Below are 19,396 nucleotides of genomic sequence, written 5' to 3'. Positions count from 1 at the left end.
AGTGCTCCATGCAGAATGTTCCCTCTTTAATACCCATCACCAGGCTAACCCATCCCCCCACCCCCTCCCCTCTAGAACCCTCAGTTTGTTTCTCAGAGTCCATAGCCTCTCATGGTTCATCTCTCCCTCTGATTTCCCCCCCTTCGTTTTTCCCTTCCTACTATCTTCTCTCTCTCTCTCTTTTTTTTAACATGTATTATTTGTTTCAGAGGTATAGGTCTGTGATTCATCAGTCTTACACAATTCACAGCACTCACCATGTAGTGCAGTTTCATCTCTGATGTAGTTTTCATCTTTAGGAGTTTGGTTTTGCTTTTTATTTGTCATATATTTTTCCATCTCTTTCCTTACCATATAGTTAAAAAACTATCTTAGCATCTTTATCTGCTAATTCTAACATCTGTGGAAGTTCTGGGTTGTTTTGTATGATTTTTCTCCTAATCCAAGGCCACATTTTTCCACTTCTTTGCATGCTTAGAAATAGTTGATTGGATGCCAGACATGATGAATTTTATTTGAGTGTCCAATATGTTTGTGTTCTATAAATATTCTAGAGCTTTATTCTGGAACACAGTTAAATTATATGAAAATAGTTTGATTCTTTTGGCTCTTCCTTTTAAAATTCATCAGTTGAGACTGGAACAGTACATAGTCTAGGACTAATTATTCCCTACCACTCAGGCAAGATGCTTCTGAGTATTCCATTCAAGGCTGTATTTATTATGAAGTTTTCCATGTTGGTTGGAAGGGATGAGCATTATTCCTAGCTCTGAGTGACCAGCAGAAACTGTTACCTCTAATCCTTTTGGGTCCTTCTCTCCCCAGCCTTAGGTAGTGTCTTTAATGATCAATACTCAGCTGAATATTAGAGGATAACCCTCTGTGTGTATCTGGAGTTCTCTCTCTGTATCTTGCTCCTCTTTGATATTCTATCCTACAGATTTTAGCCACCTTTTCTCTCCAGACTCTCACCCTCATCCCCTCAATGCAAGGAGTTTGCTGGATTGGCCTGCCTTCCTCTTCCCTGGACCATGTCTTGGAAACACTTTCAAGGCAGTAAGCTAGGGCAACTATAGGGCTCACCTCATTTTTTCCCCATCTTTCAGGGATCACTGTCTATTATCTGATGTTCAGTGTCTTGAAAACCATTGTTTCCTATATTTGTCTATTTTTTGTTTGTTTCAATCACAGTAAAGCTGGTCCCTGTTACTATTTCTAGGTAAGAGGTAGAAGGCTTACGATCACCACTGAGTCATTATTTATTGTTCCAAGGCTTTCTCCTTTGTATCTCAAACAGAGCATAGAGAAGAGCAGTTGATGGTTCATCTGGATTTTCACAACATGAAGACCTGGGAGAACTGGCAATTACTAAGTTGACCGGCTAACTGTAGATAAAATCTATAATTTGTAATAATAATTATTTAGGGTTCAGAATAATTTAATTTGGCTAAAGTAATTCTAATTTGAATGCAGTGACAGTTTTTCATGTGACTCTGCTCTTTTTGTACTGGATAAGTAGGTGTGATTCCAAACATCCCATAATGGCTTAGCAGAACCAAATCCAGTAATTATCTCAGTTATTTTAGCCTTATACTTAGGGATACTAAGGTGTACCATCTATAGAATGAATTAGTGGGTTAGGTGAGTATAAAGGCCACTGAAGATCTGTACTGATTAGTTTACCATTTGCTTTTTCTTTAAAGTAACATAGCCACAGCTTTATTCTCCTCATTCCAGGAACATCCACTTAATTTTTCTCTATTATTTTATCTTTAAAGATATAGCTAAATAAGAAAATTGTCCTGCTCATTTAAAATATTTTCTTCCTCTTCCCACATTCCAAAATTACATAATGTTTTCCATTATTCTTAATCCCATGACTTAAACAACTGTTGTGATTTCATAAGTGGAAGCATTTGTCTACAGGTGGGGATTAATTTGCAAAGGCAGGAAAACTGTTGAAAACAAAGAGCTAGTGTCCAAGTAAATATCTCTTGAGAAATTAGGACGTACAAGCTACATTGCATGAGAGGAATTGTTACTGAGTTATGGTTTAAAGAATTCCAGGTGGTCTGTGTGGGTCATAATGCTAGTATTTCATCTTGGAATAATCTTCGTTCTTTCCAACACTTTTTTTTTTTTTAAACAGTGTTTCTCCTGTAAAGTGCTAGAAAGTTTATTCATATAAACTCAGTAAGTGTGTAGCTATGTAACACAAAATGAAAAGTGAAGGAAGGATCTTTTGGAGAAGCATTATTTTCTGCAACCTATAGAGATAAATTAGGCAAGAGAATTTTGGGGGTAATAATGGATAAACGGGGGTTGGTTACCTGGATCAGTGCCTAATTCTCCATTTTACTTTCTTCATGTGGATATAGCTCTTATCTCCGCAGGTTGAAATTTTAGTTTACTTCAAGGCTTTTCTCATTTTTGTGTTTGTGGGGGAGGGAGAAGGGATTAAAGTCCCTTTTTCTTTGGTAGAGAAGGAACGCTATGTTGGTAAATCATAAACAGGAGAGAGACATAGTGTTTATATATCAGGATGATATATATCATTGTATAAGTGTCTGAGAATGATAACCAGGATAAAATAGAGTAACCTCTCTGAGGTTACTCTTTGTGTCATGTGTCAAGATGGACTCTATGACTCACTCTATAACAGCATGTAGCAGCCTATTCTCTTCAAGACTAATGAGTAGGGATAGGGTGGCTGGGTGATAGACATTGGGGAGGGTATGTGCTATGGTGATAGACATTGGGGAGGGTATGTGCTGTGAATTGTGTAAGACTGTTGAATCACAGACCTGTACCTCTGAAACAAATAATACGTTATATGTTTAAAAAAAAAAAAAAAGATAGTAGGAAGGGAAAAATGAAGGGCGGGAAATCGGAGGGAGAGATGAACCATGAGAGACTATGGACTCTGAGAAACAAACTGAGGGTTCTAGAGGGGAGGGGTGGGGGGATGGGTTAGCCCAGTGATGGGTATTAAAGAGGGCACGTACTGCATGGAGCACTGGGTGTTACACGCAAACAATGAATCATGGAACACTACATCAAAAACTAATGATGTAATGTGTGGTGATTAACATAAGAAAATAAAATTAAAAAAAAGACTAATGAGCAACTTTTACTTACCTATTTTAGCCAATTATTTCACACTCTATGTAAATCTTCCATTCCTTTATATTGCCCAAACAATAAACTCCTTGGCATACAGTGGCCCCTTTCATAATCTGATTCCGACTTCCCTCTCCGGGGGCATCTGATACCCCATCCCTCCTTGCACCTTATTCTTCAGTTGCACCAAAGAATGACCTTTCCTGAAACATGCAGTTTTATGCCTCTTCCCTCTTATGATCTTTTCTCTACCTGTGGCCCCTTTCATAATCTGATTCTGACTTCCCTCTCCGGGAGCATCTGATACCCCATCCCTCCTTGCACCTTATTCTTCAGTTGCACCAAAGAGTGACCTTTCCTGAAACATGCAGTTTTATGCCTCTTCCCTCTTATGATCTTTTTTCTACCCAGACATTTTTATCTCTTACTTGCCAACTGTACTCTTGTTCCTCCTTCATGATCCACATCAAATCAAATGTCTTAACTTCCTTGAAGCCATTCTTTTTTTTTTTTTTCTAAGTAGGCTCCCTGCCAGCGCAGAGCCCAACACGGGGCTTGAACTCATGACTTTTAGATCAAGACCTGAGCTAAGATCAAGAGTCTGACACATAACCAACTGAGCCACCCAGGCACCCCTTCCTTGAAGCCATTCTCATCTCTCTTAGGAAGAGTCAAATCTTCTCCTAGTCATACACTTTTATATTAAGATTTAATACATAGCATTGACTATCACCTCCAGGAACAACATATTGTATCTCTATCGTCATATCTAACATAACTGTTGCAAGGTAGGCCTTAAGTAAATGAGTAAATGAAATAAGCTAACGAATAGTTCCTTTCACACATGGAGATACCACTCAGAGCAGACAGTATTCAGCATTCTCTTTTCATATGCAAACAATGCACTGAGCTCATCAATAGGAATTGTTCTAATTCATTTCAGAAGAATTTTGTTGCATTGAGTAGTCAGTGACAGCCTAGAAACCTTGATGTACTTGTCTTTCCAGGTTGGATAGAGGGAGTGAAGCAAAAAACACAGAAGCGGAGATTGCCGATGTTCAGCTAACCACTGACTCGATACTATAAACAGAAAAAAGAAAAAAAAAGTGTCAAAGCAATGGAAATTTCATGTCAGGGAGTGGGGTAGTCATGAGCCTATTGGATTGACCCTTAATAAAAAACTTTGTAAAGTTGTTCTAGTAGTAATCTCCTAGTTATTAGTGCAATGATTACAAGTAAAAAAAAAAAAAAAAAACACACACACACACACACAAAAACAAACTACACTTACCAGCAGTTAGATATAACTGCAACCACCTGGACTTGTAATCCCTTTACTACTTTCCTTCAATATTTCCACTATCACTTATAGCTTCTCAAGAAAAAAAATACTCTTATAGTAGAATTACTGAAATTTATCAGGTAATATCCATGAATAAACAATATATGATTTTTTAAAAAAAATAATTTCTGTTCTCAATGCCTTATTTAAATAAATGACATCTACTTTCCTTGTCATGAGTATTACTATATCAAAATTTTGTTTGTTCAGCCTAGTAAATAAATGATTTAGTTATGTTTTATATTTTGTTTGTTTCTAAGGCTAAAAGAACAAATAAATACATACTGTCTGAAACACACAAGATCCATAGTGAAAGCTTACAAAGTGGCTGAAAAAATGAAAGCCTGCTTTCATATTTTTTTTTCTTAACTCTGTACTCTAGCTTGAAGAAACAATGAAATTAAGCTAAATCGAATTTATTTAGTAAAGTTCACCTGACACTTTAAAGACACATCTTTGAGTTTAATCTTTCTAACTCTGGGCCTGGCCCTTTGAGACTCTTACCATCTTTCACATGCCCCCTTTATGTAAAGAAAAGAGAAAAAAAATGCATGAGACAACTGTGAAATATTTTGCAAGATTTTAATATTACTTAAGCAAACTTTCATTCCCTTTGTTTAGCGGCCAGCTGTAGCTGACACAAATATATAGCTGCTAGCTGCTAGCCCGCCCTCAGAGCGAGATTTTATATAAGGATTTATTTATGGCTAATTTCTTTATCTTTATATTGAATATCATACTTGGTAGTATCTTTCAGCTTGTAATTATTTTTGCTTCACATCAAAGAACAACATTAGAAATTAAAGTCCATTCACTGTTGTATATGATTCATAGCCTATGATGCAAATCTTATAAAAGATGCTCATTTTTCTTTCTTTTCCAGACCCCTCTCCTCTTCCTCTGTCCCTGCACCCGTCTAACCCCACTTCATTCACAGGGCTCAGTACTTTTGGTATTAGTAAATCATACTAATATATATTAGCAATATATACATATCAGAGAAAGAAACATTTTCCTGCCCATCATCCTGATCCACAATCCAAGGAAACCTCAGTTTCTTTGCCTCTCGGCGTCGTCTTTTAAGGTTGGATTGTTTATGTCGACCTCCTAAAGTGCTTGCTGAATAAGAAAGACGCACTTGGTACCAAGCTGCCTTTCCTTTCCTTGGTGTGGAATCCTATAGCACTGTGGAACTTATAAATAATTGAGTTATTTTTAAACCACTGGATGCTTTCCAGTCACTCTATTTCACACTGGATTAATTATGTAAGAAAACTGAATTGTTCCTCACCAGTGTTACAACTTTTAAAAACAACATGCTGTTTAAATTCAGGTTTGGCAACTCTGGCCCGAAACCCCTCAAATTTATGGCACCACACCCATAGCATAATAAAACCTTTAGTGGTCCTTTGTCTTTTAGCTTGCCTTCTATTTTTTCTCAAGGGTGTTTTATGCTGGAAGATGCAAACAAAAGTTGTCCAGATGTTATTTGTATCAGAGCAGGATTTCAATCCAGCTATCTGTGCTTGCAAATGTTTATTTTAATGGGTTATTGTGCAATCTTGCTATGTAGACCTTCATGGCCTTATATGCATGTTCTCAGCAATGCCAGGACATTGTTTTTTAAAATATATCATTTTAGTCCAATTGAATGATTACTAGTCACTAGGGGAGCAAAAAATGTAACACCTGTAGAAACACAGAGTATATTTTTGCCAATGCCCCTATGTTGACACCGTGCAAACTGCCTGATTATGAAACCATGACCAATGGGCTTTAGGTAAGCAGGAGGAAGGTGTGGTCCAAGCCCTAGCAACAGTCCAGCCCTGGGACAAAGTTACACAGTTACTGGGCTGCAGTAAACATACCAAGGGTGTCGAAAAAAAGCCCAGCTGTTGCCCCATGCAGTTTGATGGAATGAAAGAGGAGCTTAGCTAAATCACCATAGTGTAAGCTGCAAGTTTATTTTAGCTATTATAACAAGCATGGGGCTGGGCTTATTATTCATTTTTAGAATTCTAATAAAATCTTAACTGATGTCTCCTTGATACTAAAGTAAATTGTTTACCCTATATCTAAAAACATACATTATGTCAGATGCACCAATTAGCAGTGGAGAATTTCTAGTCCTTAAAATAAATTTTGAAACTAAATTGCATCATACAGAAAAGGATTTGGTTTTCCAGAAAGTGCTAAATTTTAGAGCTACTAGTTTTCTCTGATAATTTATTTAAAATCAAAGGATGTTTCTAGTACACATGTGAAGGACACATTTCACATTCTCTGCTGTTGAAAAAAAAAAAAAGCCCACTTTGAATTTAATCTCGGCTTTAGAAAGGACCCCTAAGAGGAAAATTATTTTAAGACCTGTTACATCAAAGACTTATCAGTCACACTAAAGATTTCACTAGGCATTTCATTGACTTTTTAAGTAAAATATAAATATTTAGTTGAAAATAAAGCAGAAGATAGTCTTTTTTTTTTTTTTTAAGATCTTACTTATTTATTTGACAGAGAGAGATAGCGAGAGCAGGAACACAGCAGGGGGAGTGGGAGTAGCAGGCTTCCTGCCGAGCAGGGATTCCGATGTGGGGCTCGATCCCAGGACTCTGGAATCATGACCTGAGCCGAAGGCAGATACTTAATGACTGAGCCACCCAGGTGCCCCAGAAGATAAGTCTTTTTATAAGCCAGCTTTGAGGTAAATTAAATGTTGGTGTAGTTTCGTAGATACAAGCAGCCCTGATAAAATTTGGTGATCCAGAAATTAGTATATGATGAGGAAAAACAATTTTTTAAAACTTTGGAAAGAAATTGATTTTAGGTTATTTCTTACGATAGTATGTATTTGTCAATCAACATTGATTAATAACACTCTCCTATATTTGTCTAATAGTTTATCATCTAGAAAGTGAACATTAACACATGGCTTTACAGATTTGGATAGCTTATATAGTGTCATACTTTTATCACTCCCTAGAGTCTGAAATGTCCTCATTGCTGTCTTGTTCTTCATAGATGTGGACACAGTGCTATTTCTGTGAGATTCAGCCCCATGTACTCAAATGGCTTCTTGTTCATATGAATCAATGGCTAGCATAGTCAACCCATTAAATAGTCACATGTTGCATCAGTATTCTACAATAAAGGATTTACATGAGATATTGATTAGCCCCCTCAATTTCTCTGTTAAAATCATGTATAAGGGCAGTTAAATATGGCACATTTGGGGCTGAAAACAAGAGCACCAAAGAAGGAAAAATGTATGCTGTTGCTTTCCTTCTCTCGGTCCAGGAGGTTCTATCAGTAAAAAATCAGATAATCAGAATTCTCATGTCATATTTTGGGTTTCCCCAGAAGCCAACCCTGAGATAAAGATGTGAGGGCAAGCAGTTTATTTTGAAGGTGGCAGGAAAGAGATTGAGGGAAGTGAAGTCAAGCACCAAGGAGTGCTTTATTAGCCAGCTACCTCAGTGTGTGGCTGGCACTTGACCCTGCAGAGGACCTTCTAGAATATAGTGGGAGACACAGACCTCAGAATAATCCTATCTGAGAGTGAGAGAGCTGAGGTATTTATATACCACCTCCTTAGAGGCACCGCACGCAAGAGTTATTGGATAGACATGGGGCTGGAGGGGTGGAATGGAGGCAGTGGGGTGGCGTGTTACCTCCTAATATTTCTGGACTGCCACGAGTGCACAGAATAGCCTTCTTAGATCCAGGAATAAAGCCCTCAAGCACACAGATGCAAATGGGTGCAAGGAGAATTCAGCCAGATCGCACTGCAAAGTCTGCAGGATGAAGATGGGATACCGTTCACATCTTGTTACATTTGGCAAAGAAGACATTCTATGATTTGGGTTTCTAATTAGCTTAAGATTTAATTAAAAAAAGACTTTGATTCATGTTGCCAAAAATAACTCTAAAATATTTTAAAAAGTGTTCCCAGGTGAATTGCCTGGGGAATATGATAGATATCTTTCCTTGAAAGTTTGAGATCATGGGATCCTGTGGTCATAATGTCAATCATAATGTCTCAAGAAATAATATTACCCAAGGTGTAGTCCGAGGTATGGGGAACAGAGATAATTTTGCACTCACCTCAAGGAAATGTTTCAGGAATTTATTCTGATTGAAAAACTGAAGCAAAATGTTTTGTGATTGGCCATGTTTTATTAAAAGTAGACTATAACAAGAAAATTAAAAATCCTAATTTAATAGAAAGATGTACAAAATTAATTTCTGTTAGTCAAGGTTTTATTATGGCTGCCAAAAGGAAAGCAGAGCCATTAATTCAAGAACTCATTCGTCTATTTATCCAGCGACTTTTATAAAATATTTACCAAGTCCAGAAAATTATAAAATGAATAACATGAAGGTGGGCCAGGCAGTGGTCAAAGTCTTTAGAGTAGTTGAGACTTGATACTGAAATTCCGCTTTGCTGCTTTCTAGCTAGGAGTCCTCGAGCAATTTATCTTAGTTTTTGAGTCTCAATTTTGTCTTCTGTAAAATAAGAGTAGATAAGTTGAGGAATTTAAGGAGATTATGTTTAAAATGAGCTTAAGAGCATTGCTGGCACATACGAAACACTCACTGATGTCATTTTCATAAACGGTGGTAATGGGAATGTTAGGGTTGCTGCTGTCAGAGTCCTCCCAATCAGCTAAAGGGGGCAGGTGAACACACTGTAATGCAGGGCAAAATATGACAAGTGTTCTGCAATCACAGAGGATGAGCACAATTAGGGAAATATCTTTTGAGATATATAGGTGGGTCCTGAAGGACAAAAAGGTTTCTGAGAGATGATTTTATGAGTCAGATTGAAGGGGTGAATGTAAGTCAAAACAGTGTTCTAAATGGACCCGGTGTGTCTGGAATGTTTGAGTACCTACGGCTTGAGACACAGAGCTCACGTATTTATTTCTAAATGCTGGATGGTCCCATGCTTCAGTCCTTGGACTCCCCTTTCTATCTACCCTCATTTCTTTAGGTGATCTTATCTACTCTTCATGGCTTTTATACTATCAGTTCACTGGTGAACTCCAAGTTTAAGTCGAAGAACGCTAAATGTAGGTTTCCAGATAAGCCCTCCTCCCTGAACTTCCTTGTGCATTTCTGCATAGCCACTGGGATATCTAATGGGCATCTCACGGTTAACATGCACAAACCCAATTCTTTATGTTTCCTCCTGGAGTTTGCTTGTTTCCCCTATAACCTTTCACAGCTCTGGTAATGGACATACCATCCTACTAATCATTCAGACCCCAGCCATGGTGTCCTCTTTCATTACTCTCTCTCTCTCAAAGCATACACCTACTTCATTATCAAATCTGTTGTCTCAGATTTGAAAATATATCCAGCCTATGACCTCTTCCTACCTTCTCTACTAATGCTATGCTGGTATCCCTCCTAGATGATTGCAATAGTCTCTCTAAACATGTCTCACTACTTTCTGCTGAGAACAAATAGCAGCAAGTTTAATCCTGTTTGAGTAAAGCATAGTGTGTTCCTCAGAAGACACTGAAAGTCCTCATTTCATCCAGACTAAAAGCCCACGTCACTACATATTCCAGAAGGCCCTCCATGATCTCATCTCTGTTATTTTTTACTTCACTTCTTTATTTCCCTCTTGATTATGTCATTCCAGTCATACTGGGTTCCTTGTTCAACAGATATAGCTTCACATTCTCATCTTGGGCCCTTGGTTTACCTATCTCCTCTGTCAACATCACACCCACAGTTCATCTCCTGGATAATGTCCTTACCTTCTTTAAGCTTTTGTTTAAAATTCACCTTTCTCTCTGAGGTCTGTACTGACCACCGTATTTAATGCTGTCATCTGCACCCCTTCACATATGCTCACATCTTTTTCAGAATGAGTCTGCTCTACCTATTTTTCCATATCCCTTGCTGCCTTATAACTCAGTGTATTATTTAGTACTTTTATTTAATATTTATCCCTTCCCCCGGCGAGTAAGACACAGCCCCAGGAGGCCTGTTGCCATTGTGCATTCTGTTCAGATGTTTGCTGAAGGAGTGCTCCCACACATGTAGCTGTTCAAGAACAACAGAAGTGATGCTCTGTCTTCTTTCTTCTGAAGTGTGCTTTTCCTCCATTAACAGAAACAGTCCCTTCAATCCACAGTTCACAATATTCCTGATCATTTAAAAGATCTTGAATATAACTTCTGTATTTTTTACAGTTTCTCTCCATTGGAAACTAGAATATGATATGAAGTAAAGAACTGTTATTTATTCTATACTGTGGGAGATTTCTTTCTGAAAAAAATTATTACTGCTAGATACATATTAGGAAAAAAAACTAATAACATAATGAGTAACTCCAATATGGTGAGAATTATATGTATTCATTAAAATTCACAATAACAATGTGAATGGCTGTCTTCTTTAATGACTTGAAAACTAGAGATCAGGGAAATTTAGCAGTTTGCCAAGATTCGCATGGTAATTGGGGTGGCCTGGAGTCGCAAGCTAGTTTTTTTCTGACTCCTTAGCTCTTATTTTTCATTGGCCACCTTGATTTGATACATGAATCTCTATTGTGTAGATATGAGAAAAGTAAAAAAATGCACAAATGTCTCTGAATCCAACAGGTGAAGGATAGATGATTTTTAATAAATGTATGTTTTCATCCAAGGAAATTTATCATATTTTTATTTTTTTAAAAGACTTTATTTATTTCTCAGGGAAAGAGAGAGCACGAGCTGGGAGGGAGGGGTAGAGGGTAAGGGAGAAGCAGGCTCCCCACTGAGCAGGGAGCCCGATGCGGGGGCTTGATCCCAGGACTCTGGGATCATAACCTGAGCTGAAGGCAGACGCTTAACGACTGAGCCACCCAGGCGTCCCTATTTTATTTTTAATACTTATCTTGCTTTCAGGCCACTGTAGATGTAGAGAAGACTTCATTTCAGATAAAAAAGATGCTGAGATTAAGCATCCCTGTAGAAAAAGCCAACTAGTAAGTTATACTTTACTAATTATTCTAAAGAGGTTTGAACTGTCATAACCATAGTGTACAGCTACACTGTACGACACTGTTTTTTTCAAAAACCTATTTAAAGTAGCATCTCATGATGTTTACTGACTAAAAGCGATCTTTGAAATATTTTTAGTTTCGATACTTTTTTGATTTTTTTTTTCCAAACTTTGGTCTGAGTTTTCACAAGAACATTCTTTTCTTACATCTCGTATCCTGTTTTTAAGCAAAATACTGGGTTTTTGGTTTTTTTTTTTTTTTTTTTGGGTGATACTTTTCTCATTCTGTTGAAGCTAATGTTCATGATTTTAAAAGTTCCATTCACTCTTTTCTTAATTTATGTTTACTACATAGTGAGGCAGAAGCATCTGTTTAAATTTGTCTTCACTGATTTTATTTTACATCTTCTAAACCCAGATTACTAATTTGTGTCATTTTCTTCACTCTCATCTGGAGAAGTCTTCTTTTCCTTTTCCAATGCAGTAAGTAATTCTTGAGGAGGAAAAAATTTCAAGTTCATTTAAGACAGAAGAGATTTTGTGTTTCTCATCTCTTTTGTTCCTGATCATTCATCAGCCAACAACAAAGAGATCCAGCCCACAATCACTTTACGCATAAACTTAAAAGCAAAAAAACTTACAAACGAAAGGATCTCTTGTCCACAGAAGAAAGTCATATTGTCCATTTCTCTCATTTTAGAAGTGAGAAAAGTGAGGCCGAGAGAGTTTAAGTGGCTCCCTTAAGGACGTGCTGCTAGAGAGTGCCTGCCCCAGAACCAGCTTTAGGACTACCAATTTTGAATTCTCAAGTATTCTATCTTATGATTTAGCTTTGCTTAGTTTTTGAAAGTAGGGGATTGATGCTGTAAAGAAAACTTTTTACTCCTCTGTCACAGAAGTATAAGGGCATCAATATTCTAACTAAAGACTTATTTTCATTTTTGGTGTTTCCGAAATTTGCATGTTAACGCATTTTAGTTTGGGGCAGCAAAAAAATATTTTCTTCTGAAACTTCAGACTTATTTGAGAAAGTTAAACTCTGAAAAGAGAAACCCATTTGGTCATTTTCAAATAAGATGCAGTGTAACAATGGATGTGCCTTTTCTTCTTTTTATCTGCATATGTAGTAAATAAACATGATGGTTAGTTTCATTTGCTTTCCTCTTTACACCATATTGCAGAAAAGAGGCAAAAAAAAAAAAAAAGATTTCCAATGAGATAAGTTTGCTCATCCTTCGTTTATCTTCTGCAAATGAGCATGTATAAAACAGTCCATCTACTGTTCTAGTTGCTGCAGTTTAATGCACTTCCACTGAATAATCCTGTTAACCTAACCCTCAATTTGCTGGGGCCTGAACTCTGAATTACAGTTTACAAACATAGTTTAACAGCTGGTACAAGGGCTTCTTTTGAATTTTTAATCATATGAATTAAAGATTGCTAGAGATGCTTTTTTAGACTTCTCTTAGGAGTGATCTAATGTATAGAAAGTCAAGTATAGAGAAGCCCAAGGGAATTGAAACACAAAGGTACTAGGCTTGGAGACAGAAGGCTGCACACTCTGTTCACCAGATTGGGATAGCAACTGCAAAGCATTCATTAAATATTGCATCTTAAGCAACCATAACATCATCAAATACTGCACTGTCTTCATATGTACAATATATATTTTGTAGTTACCTTCAGATAGGCACTAGTCAAGCAGAAGTGAGCATATATTTAAAAGACCCATTATATCAAAACCTTAAATTGGTCCAAGGAAAAATCAGAAGAAGTTAATCAATATATTAACGGATTATTTGATCATCATTATAGAATTTCCTAAAAACATCAGTGTTTTGCAACTGATGAGATTTTTGTGAAATTTAGTGTATGCTGAAATTAATTTAGTGGGGCATGACCAACAATTTTTAAAGAATAAAACAGGATAGAATAGAAAATGTCAGAATGCATCTCATTTAACATAAATTATCGTGTAACATTTTGTGTTAGCTATGTGTGTTTGTGAGTGTGTGTGTGCTGCATAAACTGGTTTGTTGTTGTTGTTGTTTTCTCCTGTTTAAGGACAGTTTAAAAAACACTGGCACAGGATAGATAGTTAAATTAAATTTCTACTTCCAAAATTCTTATTATTCCCACGCACCTTCTTAAGAATATATCTAGCACATATAATCAGGTATATATGGAATAATAATAATAACACACCGCAAAGTTCAATTTTCTGGTAACTTCAGAAAAATGCCCCAAATATGGCAATTATCAATAAGTTATTGATATCACCTTATATCAATATATAAGGTGATACAAGGTCACCTTATGATATATATATCATATGATATGATATATAAGGTATAGATATGACAGATATATAAGGTTACCTTATATCAATAAGGTGATATGACAGGGGAAAAATATTTATTATTAGCATTTGTTGTTTTTTTAGCTATAAACATGTATGTGTGTGTATATTTTACTAAACCCCTTTTTCTATGATTTATCCCGGCATGAGCTTCCTTACATGCTAAAAGTTACAGGGAATATATTCTGTACAACTGGATATATTCTTGCATATTATGTAAGAAGATCAGTGTTTGGGGTTTAGGATGTTGTTTTGTTATTTAATATTTCAAGTTTGCACAGCTTATAATGTGTAAGGACAACTATTCATCTGTTAGAATCATCTACCAAAATGCAGGCAAAAGGGAGGTAAACTAAAAGCAAACCAACAAAATCAGGGCATTAACCGAAATAAATCATGAGTCTTCCTCATTCATAAATTTGTGTATCCTCGAATAGGTTTATTTCCCAGTATAGGCAACATAAGGTTGTCTGGTTGTCTAGACAAGTGCAGCCAAGCTTTCTCCTCGTAAACATAAATGGTTTTATTGTATATATGTGTTTATTGTATACAATTTGTATCTATGTGTTTATTTTATGCCAATTCACCTCCTCTTTTCAAGAACAAGTAAGTACGTCTGTGAGAAGTTTGGGTCATGTAAAAATGATTGCAAAGGTTGAGGAAGATGATGTCTTTAGTTCTGTGGGATCAGTACAATTCTTCTCATCCTAACTGAGAATCTGCACTTGGCCCACTTAATTCCCTTTCCAACGTTGTCTTCATCAAGAATATTGAGAAGAGAAATTTACCTTTTTTGGTCAGTAAGTATAGGCTTTGTTTGCTCTTTTTTATACTTTAGTATGAATCAAGCAAAGTGAGATGAGAACAAAGCAATAAATGAAGATGGTTCAGTTCATCGAAAGGACACAGAACTGGCCCTAGAATGAGAAAATGCAGGGAGACACTGGATTCCGTAACTGATATTGCTCATTGTAGTGAGGCAGTAAGGCAAGAAGTAACGGAGGGGAACAGATTTGGGATGGGTTTTGAATACTTTTCTTACCATGTGATGAAATGGTTGCTTAAAGCAGCTGGCTGCATTTAATTATTTTTATTTCAATTTTATTTTTTTCTTAAATGCAGTTACTTCATAGACACACTTATTTTCCAACATCAGCTCCTGGGTAGTATAATATAGAATGCCTCATTAGCAATGGAAATGGGCTTAAGTTTGTAGCAGGAATGTTCTGAATAATGTTTTTAGATGTGGAGGAAGCTAGCAACGGAGATCACAGAACCTCTCTCTTCCCCCTGGAGAACTTCAGAACGGGTAAAAGCTTATTATTTCACCCACAAATTTCACATACGTTCTGTCCTCATTTGCTGGTGCTGCTTGTACATCACGAAGGCCTCCCCAGCCCTTGTTCTTCCTTCTGCTTGCCTTTACTTGGAGATGCCGCGTGAGAAAACAGAAAAATGCCTCAGCTGGAAGGAGGATGTGGGTGCTGCTTGAGCAACCATACTGGTATGTTTCTCTATCCACACTCTCCCCCACGGTTTCCTCATTGTCCTTTAAGGGTTGGATTATTGCTGCGGTTTTCAATCAACAGCATCAGCACAACCTGGGAACTCATCAAAAACGCAAGCTGCTAGGTCCCTTATCAAGTCAACTGAATGAGAAGCTCTCTCCAGGGAAGGTTGGATTTCTGGATACTCCGATATGAAATGTTCTATTATATCATCCTGAGCAATGCAACCAAATGTCTGGAAAACATGGTGAAATCACCACCAGCAAAACAACTGCAAAAGCTGACCGAATTCCTTACCTGGCAGTGCCCACCGCTCAATTCGACACACATGTTTGAACATCAGGTGTCTGCTCATTCTTACTGATGCCAAAAGACCCAACTCATCCTAGGTGGCTCAAGTAAACGTTCATCTGTTCAGTCAACAAATATTGGTTGAATGCCTGGTGTGGGCCGTACACTGTGCCATGCACAGAGGATGTATATGAAGATAACTCTCATAGGTCCATTACATCGAGTCCTCTGCAGAGATGAGAAGAGTATTTAGAGAGCTGAATCAGGAACTTTTTTTGGTTGCTGATGCCACCAAAAAAAAAAAAAAAAAAAAAACCTGTATATTTCCAATAGTTTACACCCTGCAGGTGGAAAAGCCTTTCCCACCAGAGAGGACGGTTACATCCCCCGATGCAATTCTCTCTGGCTGACAGTATGTTTACTAAGAATGCTATCTTTAGGGCATTCTAAAGAAAGGCAAACTACAGTACCAGAGAGCACAGCAGCTGAGATGTGTGCATGTGCCTCCAACTCCAATCTGAAGGGTGAAGCTGAAGCGTCGGCCGCAGCTGGAAGAATGGGGAGCAGAACACTGGAACGGGCAAAATGGTTATTCATTTCCTCTCTTGTGATCTTTCATATTTCATTTTTGTGAATCTCAATACATAGTTGAGACTTTTCCCAGATTCACAATCAACCCTGATTATCTTCCTCCTCTCTCCACTTTTCCCTTTTTAGTTTCTTGGAAACTGTTAGAGGAAGAAGATTAAAAACTATCTGGCATGGAACATTCTTGCTTTTTTTTTTCTTTTTTTTTTTCCTTTTTAGATCACTTAGTATTTGTCTAAGAATTGAGAAAAAGAGACAAAGGAGAGAATAAGGCCGAGGGACAGGAGAGACAGAAAATTTTGTTTCTCTTCAAATATATTTTTCATCTCTGACCTCACATAAAAATTTTGCAGTGCATTCAGTCGTAATATTTACATAATTTTAAACAGGTAGTGATTCTTTTGGTGACAAAATTATTATACAGTGTTAATCCTCTCTTATGCTCCCATGGTTTGGTAGCTTTTTATTTTTCTCAGGATTTAGTATGTGTGGACAATTCAATTCGAGTGAACAACCTAGCAACAGTTTGATTGCTTGAAGCCGCTCCTTTTTGCTGACCTGAGCTTACCTGAGCTTCAACTCTTAAATTCTCTACAATTGTTCGAAACCCATATATGAAGCCAACAGGATCCACATAATAGTTGAGAGCATAGCCAGTGCAGGACATTGAGAGGCACAGCAGGTTATAGCCGAAAAGCTCTATCTGCCTCAGGGCCATTGTCTTCATACTGAACAGAAGTTTTTGGTGGTCAGTCCCAAGTCCTACTCAGTTAAGAAATTTATCAGTAAATTAAACATAAGTTAAAATTATGTGACTGTTTTGCAAAAACAAAAACTTTAAGTCATGAGGGAGAGTGACTATAACGCATGTAGATTCAGAATCTCTCTCCACAATGCTCTGCACCCCCCCCACCCCCACACGCAGATGCTAACAGATATTGAAAAATGCTAAAAGTCTGGAACAATGGGGTGACTCCAGTATGATTATATTCATTAGGGATAATTGTTAAGGCCTGAAACTTGGATTCAGAAACAAAATGCACAAAGGTAGGACTGAGGGTGATATGATTTAGCGAAGACAGTTGTGAAAGAGACTGAGACATTTAGTTGACAATGAGCTCAGTAGGAGTCAACAGAAATGTGGCTGCCAAAAAGGCTGATGGGCCCTCAGGCTGTATTAATAGAAGCACTGCTCTAGAATAAGGCAGATAATGGTGCAGCTCAACTTGAAGCTGCACACACAACACCCAGAGAGTTCAGTCAGCCCTGCGGGATCCACGTGGACCTGTTTGCAATGAACTGTAACAAGGCAAGTAAAGGCAGTCAAGAATTACCACATATGAGCAATAGCCACAGGAAATGAAATTTACCTTTGGAAAAGTCTAAAGAAAAGTACATGTGCCACGAATAGCAGACTTGTCAAAAGAGATTTGAGTTATTCTTCATGATCAAGAAGAGAACCTCTTCGTAGAACCTTAGAGAGATAAGCTAGAAATAATCTAGGCATTACAGTCCAGACGAACCTGGCATGGCTTTCTGGCTCATTGGGCTACTCTATAAACCTGAACAAGTTTATTCTTCTCCTGTTTACTTCTATTTCCATATTCATAATTTGAGGGAAATACCTACCTTATAAGATTTGATATTGAGGATTAGAAACAAGGCATTCAAAATAGCACAGTGCCTGTCACCGTATGTGCACAGAATCTGCAGCAGCAATAAGAGTCAGAGATAGCTAGAGGATGATGGACAAAATCGGGAAGAAGTGAATAAAATTATGCTTATTAGAAAAGGTGATGAGGAAGGAAATATAGAGTTGAGAGTGGATGGGGGATTAATCAAATAACCTGCAGGGTTTCTTAAGATCCTGAGAGCTATGAAAAACATCTTTTTTTTTTTAAGATTTTATTTATTTATTTGACAGAGAGAGACACAGCGAGAGAGGGAACACAAGCAGGGGGAATGGGAGAGGGAGAAGCAGGCTTCCCGCGGAGCAGGGAGCCGGATGCGGGGCTCGATCCCAGGACCCTGGGATCATGACCTGAGCCGAAGGCAGACGCTTAACGACTGAGCCACCCAGGCGCCCGAAAAACATCTTATAATATAGCAGTGTATATAGAAAAAGAACACATTAAAAAATAAAACTAGAAGAACAGTCATTCTATGAAGAGACCTAGGCATTTTTTTTTTTTTTTTTTGGTCTCAGGTGCTTTATAAACATTTAGAAAGAACATCTTTTCCTTTAAATATCAGAAACTTCTTAAAAGGAATTCAGAAAATAATAAAAGTATCATTTCATAGGGACCAGTGCTGAGATGGGTTAAAATTATCAGGAGCATTATAGAACAGCCTTTCTAAATTCTTTGAATAGGTAATATATTCCATAGTTCAAAATCAACCCTTCTCACCCAATTAAAATCCTGTGTTTTTTGTTTGTTTGTTTGTTTTTTGTTTTTTTGTTTTTTTTTTTTTTAGTACTCTGAGGATAGAATTCTTGAAGTCTTGCTGAGAACATTGTATACATTGTTTTCTTTCATAGAGGCTTAAGTCAGTTGACTTGTAATAGGACTTGCACCTTCCATATCTATTTCCTTTCTTTTTAATTAAGAAGAATGTGAAATGGGGGCGCCTGGGTGGCTCAGATGGTTAAGCGTCTGCCTTCGGCTCAGGTCATGATCCCAGAGTCCTGGGATCGAGGCCCGTATCGGTCTCTCTGCTCCTTGGGAGCCTGCTTCTCCCTCTGCCTCTCTCTCTCTCTGTCTCTCATGAATAAATAAATAAAAATCTTTAAAAAAAAAAAAAAGAAATGAACAAATGAATGACACTGTGTATATCAGTGCTTTTCAAACATAGGTGCACATTAGAATCACTCAGGAAGCCTTTTAAACTGGGGTTGCCTGAGCTCACCCCAGAACAAGGGAAAACAGAAATTCTCCAGGCGTTGATATTTTTCAAAAGCTTCTTAGACAATTACGTGAAGCTAAGATTGAAAATAGCTGTATTAAATGATCATGTTTGTATTCTTCAAATCTCTCATCTCTTTCAAAGTCTCACAGACCACCTCTTCTTCATATATCTGATAAGGGGTGCTAAGGTTTGGTATTCCCCAAAACACAGTCTTTACATTTATACCTTAGAATTTTCAGACAAGCTATTTTTTTAGCAGTTAGATGAAATAAATAATATAAATAT

At 37.4% G+C, this 19,396-nt stretch overlaps 1 protein-coding gene and 1 long non-coding RNA gene across 17 annotated transcripts in view; one reads left to right on the top strand and one right to left on the bottom strand.

The window, feature by feature from the left end:
* Nucleotides 1-19,396, top strand: part of LOC145720557 (uncharacterized) — a 256,382-nt gene that overhangs the window by 160,922 nt on the left and 76,064 nt on the right. The window contains exon 3 of one of the 15 annotated variants that reach the window (XM_081814496.1): nucleotides 4,128-5,994. The exons of 11 other annotated variants lie outside the window; for them this stretch is intronic. In XM_081814496.1, coding sequence (XP_081670622.1) covers nucleotides 4,128-4,206 — 79 coding nt within the window. In that variant the 3' untranslated portion in view covers nucleotides 4,207-5,994. Of the gene's footprint in view, nucleotides 1-4,127; nucleotides 5,995-19,396 lie in introns of those variants that run through there. 3 more of the 15 variants (XM_081814492.1, XM_081814502.1, XM_081814490.1) reach the window with 3 other exon arrangements.
* The window catches only part of LOC145720558 (uncharacterized), a 155,654-nt gene continuing 140,372 nt past the window's right edge, over nucleotides 4,115-19,396 (bottom strand). The window contains exons 4-6 of one of the 2 annotated variants that reach the window (XR_014143613.1): nucleotides 15,623-15,844; nucleotides 8,131-8,965; nucleotides 4,115-4,200 (exon numbers count right to left, since the gene is read on the bottom strand). This is a non-coding gene — a long non-coding RNA (uncharacterized LOC145720558). The remainder of the gene's footprint in view (nucleotides 4,201-8,130; nucleotides 8,966-15,622; nucleotides 15,845-19,396) is intronic. The other variant, XR_014143614.1, reaches the window with a different exon arrangement.

This window comes from Leptonychotes weddellii, chromosome 3 (assembly GCF_054177405.1).
Source record: "Leptonychotes weddellii isolate Sample4059 chromosome 3, ASM5417740v2, whole genome shotgun sequence".
Taxonomy (NCBI): domain Eukaryota; kingdom Metazoa; phylum Chordata; class Mammalia; order Carnivora; family Phocidae; genus Leptonychotes; species Leptonychotes weddellii.
The sequence above is the reverse complement of the archived record's forward strand: the minus strand, read 5'-3'. Positions and strand labels throughout refer to the sequence as shown.